Source organism: Penaeus vannamei, chromosome 40, assembly GCF_042767895.1.
Source record: "Penaeus vannamei isolate JL-2024 chromosome 40, ASM4276789v1, whole genome shotgun sequence".
Lineage (NCBI taxonomy): Eukaryota > Metazoa > Arthropoda > Malacostraca > Decapoda > Penaeidae > Penaeus > Penaeus vannamei.
Window position 1 is genome coordinate 6,354,996 of NC_091588.1, and position 5,000 is coordinate 6,359,995.

The following is a 5,000-nucleotide window of genomic DNA, read 5'->3' on the forward strand; positions in this document are numbered from 1 at the left end:
CATTATATACATAATGACAATTTAGAGAGAGAGAGAGAGAGGAGGGAGAGAGAGAGAGAGAGAGAGAGAGAGAGAAGAAGGAGAGAGAGAGAGAGAGAGAAGAGAGAGAGAGAGAGAGAGAGAGAGAGAGAGAGAGAGAGGAGAAGTAGGGATGGAGAGAGAGACAGACAGAGTCAGAGCGAAAGACAGACAGAAAGAGAGAGAGAGAGAATGGTAGATAGAGAAAGATCAATAAAGAGATATGCAGGTAAATCGATACGCCATAGATAGAGACAGTTAGAAGGAGGGAAAGACAGAGAGAAACAGAGACAAGATAGAATGAGAGAAAGACAGAGAGACAAGATAGAATGAGGGAAAGACAGAAAGACAATATAGAAGGAGAGAAAGACAGAGAGACAAGATAGAAGGAGAGAATAACAGAGACAAGACAGAAGGAAAGCAAGACAGAGAGATAGACGGGAGAGAAAGACAGAAAAAAACAGAAAAACAAAATAGAATGAGAGAAAGACAGAGAGACGAGACAGATTTGAGCAAGACAGAGAGATAGACAGAAAAGGAGAGAGAAAAAAAATCCCATATATCCCTTCCCCAACTCAAAAAAATAAAAATAAAAATAGAAATAAAAATAAAAACTCACTCCTTCTGCTTCCCTCCACCTTCCTTCGCCGCAGAATCCTTCCCTCCGCCACCTGTACCTCCACCCCCACCACCCCCTGCACCACCACCACCACCACCACCACCTGCAGCGCCTCCTCCACCAGCTGCCGACTCCTTCGAAGCAGCAGCCGCGTCCTTGGGACCAGGAGCCGCGTCCTTGGTAATCTTGGCCTTGTGGGACTTCTTGGACTTGAAGACAGACCAGTCCAGTTTGTTGACGAGTTCGGGGCCCTGCGAGAGGCGCGGTGGGCGGGGTCCCTCCAGCAGGTAGCCGGCCACGACCTCGTACCATTGCTAGGAGGAGGGAAGAGGGAGAAGGAGAGAGAAGGAAAAGGGAGAGAGGGAGGGTAAAGGAAGGGGAGAAAGGGGAAGGAAGGGAGAGGGTGAAGGTGGGAAGGGAGGGAGATGGGAAAAGGGAGAGGGAGAAGAAGAGAGAAGGGGAAGGGGGAGGAGGATAGGGAGAGAGAAAGGGGAGTGGGAAGGGAGAGGGAGAGAGGGGAGGCGAGATAGGTGAAAGAGGGAGAGGGAAGAGAGAGAAGGAGAGGGAGAGGGAAGAGGAAAGGGAGAGGGGGAAAGAGGGGGGAGGGAGAGGAAGGGAGGGGAAGAGGGAGATAGAAAGGGGGAAGGAGAGGGAAAAGAAAAAGGGGGGAATAGGGAGAGGAAGGGAGGGGATGAGGTAGGGGGAAGGGGTAGAGGGAGTGGGAAAAGATGGAGAGGAAGGGGGGAGAGGAAGAGGGGGAGGGGGAGTGGGACAAGGGAAGGGGGAACAAGTAAAAGGGAAAACTAGATTATTATAGTCTCTTTAATTCAATTTTGAAGTTGATTTTTTGTTGTGAGTTATTCATTTTTAAGGTGATAAGGGTCATTTTGTATTTTAAGTTGTGAGTTCGTTATTTAAGTTTATATGGGCGTTAATAATTCTAAGTTGATGTCATTTGATACGTACAGAGAATGAGGGTATTGCTTTCAGTTTAATATAAACTATCTACTAAAATATAAGCAAAAATGATACAGTGATGATATATTATTGAAATAAAAGCACATACACACACACACACACACACACACACACACACACACACACACACACACACACACACACACACACACACACACACACACACACACACACACACACACACACACACACACACACACACACACACACACACACACACACACACACCAAATTTCCGTTTCATATCCTGAACAACGACTAAAGAAAGAAAGAAAAAATAACTTCAAAATGTTAAAGGGAAATTTACCAAACTCTGCAGCAGAGAACGCAATATATATATATATATATATATATATATATATATATATATATATATATATATATATATATATATATATATATATATATATATATATATATATATATATATATATATATATATATATATATATGTATGTATGTATGTATGTATGTTTGTAAGTTTTCTTAGGGAAATTATCCAAACTCTGTAACAAAGAATGTAAAAAATAAAAAAATATATTTGAACCGGTGGATGGATCTAACATTTCAACGCGAGGCTGATGTTGCAAAGTTGCATATTAGTTTACCCCCGCGGACCCTTGGTATGTGCCCGCGCCCAGCCACGACCTGCGCGCGCATCGCTTTCCTCTTTTGTTTTTCATGTTTTTTCCTAATTTATCTTATCCAGAGAACTTAATATTAATTGTAGATAGTTCATAGTAAGTGTTATTTTATTTTGTATTATCTGTGATAGAGAATATAGTCATATATATACATAAATACATACAAATAAGCTTGTTTTCCCATATTCAATTTCATATGTATTTTGGCCTGGTAGCTTATCATGAATTCAGATATTTTATAGGTGGTGTTCTTATATTCTTATCAACAGTCTGTCAAGATGATAATGATAATAAAATAATGAACACATGAACCTTCTTTTTCTGAAATGACTTTAGACGTGGATTTGGGATTGGCAGGGAAGATTAGGGGGGGAGGGGAGTGGGGGGGGCACATGGAAAAGGAGAAGGAGGAGGAAGAAAGAGAGGAGGGGTTTGAAGAGGAAGAACGAAAGATGGGAGAGGGAAGAGAGAGAAAGAGAGAGGGTGGGAGAACGAAAGAACGAAAGAGGGGAGGGGGAAAGAGAGGGATTTGAAGAGGGAAAACGAAAAAGGGGAGAGGGAAGCGAAACGAAGTGGGAGACAAGAGAACAAAGAGGGAAGAGGAAGTACGAGAGAGGGGAGGGAAGAGGGAGAAAGAGAAAGGGGAGAGGGAAGAGAGAGGGTTTCGAAGAGGGAGAAAGAGAGAAGAGGGGAGAGGAAGAGGGAGAGGGAGATAAAGAGAGAGAGAGGAGATGAAAGAGAGAGGAAGAAAGGGGACAGGGAAGAGAGAGAAAGAGGGAAGAGAGGGGTTAGGGAGGGAGATAAGAATGGGGAAATGAAGAGAGAAAAGAATGTGCATAAGAGATGGCAGAAAGAAGAAGAAAGGGAAAGGAAGAGAGAAACGAATAGGGAGATATAGAGGACAGAGCGAAGGCGGAGAAAGAGAGGAAGTAAGGCAGAGGAGAAGTAGGGATAAAGAGTGAGGAGAGGGAAAAGATAGAGCGTTGATAAAGAAGGGAAGAGAGAGAAAGGGAAAGAGAAGGTGCGCAAGTGAGAGAGAGAGAGAGAGAGAGAGAGAGAGAGAGAGAGACAGAGAGAAAGAGAGAGACAGAGACAGACAGACAGAGACAGACAGACAGACAGACAGACAGACAGACAGACAGACAGATAGATAGGGAGATAGACTGATAGATATATATATAGAGAGAGAAATAAGGAAAGAAAGAAAAGACAGAGAGAGGAAGAAATAAAAAAAGAGAAAATGAGAGAAAAGATAAACATCTCTCTCTCCCTCTCCCTCTCCCTCTCTCTCTCTCTCTCTCTCTCTCTCTCTCTCTCTCTCTCTCTCTCTCTCTCTCTCTCTCTCTCTCTCTCTCTCTCTCTCTCTCTCTCTCTCTCTCTCTCTCTCTCAAAGCGAAAAAAACAGAAGCAGATAACACGTAATTTAACTTTTTCAGAGACAATTCCATTTACATCATGAACAGTGCATGACGGGGGGGGAGGGGGGGGAGGGTGTTCTAACGTTACAAAGGCCTCTTGCCCCATGAGGAAGGTGTGACGTCATGCGAGAAGTGTGACGTCATGCGGGAAGTGTGACGTCATATACCTAATCTTATTCTTTAGTGATCGATTTTTTTTCCCCTTCCTCTTTTTCCCGCCTTTTTTTCCTTCTTCTTGAATTGGGTCTTTTGTCTTTTGTTTCATTGTTTTTTTTCTTCTTTTGTTATTTGGTTTCCTTTTACTTTCACTTTCTGTTGTTGTGCTGTTTTAGGGTTTCCTTGGGTCTTTGTTGGCTGTGTCTGTCTGTCTGTGTGGAAGGGTGGATGGATCTCTATGTCTCTGTCTCTCTCTGTCTGCCTCTCTCTCTCTCTCTCTCTCTCTCTCTCTCTCTCTCTCTCTCTCTCTCTTCCTTTCTCTCTCTCTCTCTCTCTCTCTCTCTCTTCCTCTCTCTTTCCTCTTTCCATTTACGTTGGCATCTATCTACCTACCTACCTAACTACCTCTCTACCAATCCATCCATCTATCTATAAATATATATATATGTGTGTGTGTGTGTGTGTGTGTGTGTGTGTGTGTGTGTGTGTGTGTGTGTGTGTGTGTGTGTGTGTGTGCGTGTGTGTGTGTGTTCCAATTCCCATTCCGGGACTCCCTCCCTCAAACACCCCAACCCTCCAACCTCCCTTCACCCCCTATCAACCCCCCATCACCCCCCTCCCCCCTCCCCCCCAACACTCACCCTGGCCCAGGGCGTGAGTCCCAGCCCGGCCACGAGGGGCTGCCACTGGGGCATGCCGAGGTGGGCGAGCATGAGGCGCCAGTAGGTGTTGGTGTCCTGGGCGAGGAAGTGCGGCCGGAGGGAGAGGTCGACGAACCAGAAGGACCCCTCGCTGAAGGTCTCCCCTCGCCCTGGGTAGGCCACCACGACGCGTCCTGTGGGGGGAAGGGTGGGAGGGGAAGAGGGGAAGAGGGGAAGACGGGTGAGGGTGAGGGGGGAGGATGAGGGGAGAAGGGTGAGGTGGGAAGGAAGGGGGAGGGTGGATGGGGGTGGGGGGGGGGGTAAGAGAGGGTGGATGGGGGAAGGGGGTAGGGTGGGAAGGAGGGGAGGATAAGGGGAGAGGGATGGGGTGGGTAGAGGGTGAGCGGTGAGGGGGAAGGTTAGGGATGGGGGTTGAAATGAGAGGAAGGGATAGGGGGAGGGAGGTAAAGAGGAAGGAGGGGGAAATGATGAAGGAAAGGAGGGGAAGAAAGGAACGAATTAGAGA

At 46.0% G+C, this 5,000-nt stretch overlaps 1 protein-coding gene across 1 annotated transcript in view; it reads right to left on the reverse strand.

Moving 5' to 3' along the window:
- The window catches only part of LOC113819560 (tubulin polyglutamylase complex subunit 2), an 11,466-nt gene that overhangs the window by 719 nt on the left and 5,747 nt on the right, over nucleotides 1–5,000 (reverse strand). The window contains exons 4-5 of the mRNA XM_070117290.1: nucleotides 4,475–4,668; nucleotides 696–951 (exon numbers count right to left, since the gene is read on the reverse strand). Coding sequence (XP_069973391.1) covers nucleotides 696–951; nucleotides 4,475–4,668 — 450 coding nt within the window. The remainder of the gene's footprint in view (nucleotides 1–695; nucleotides 952–4,474; nucleotides 4,669–5,000) is intronic.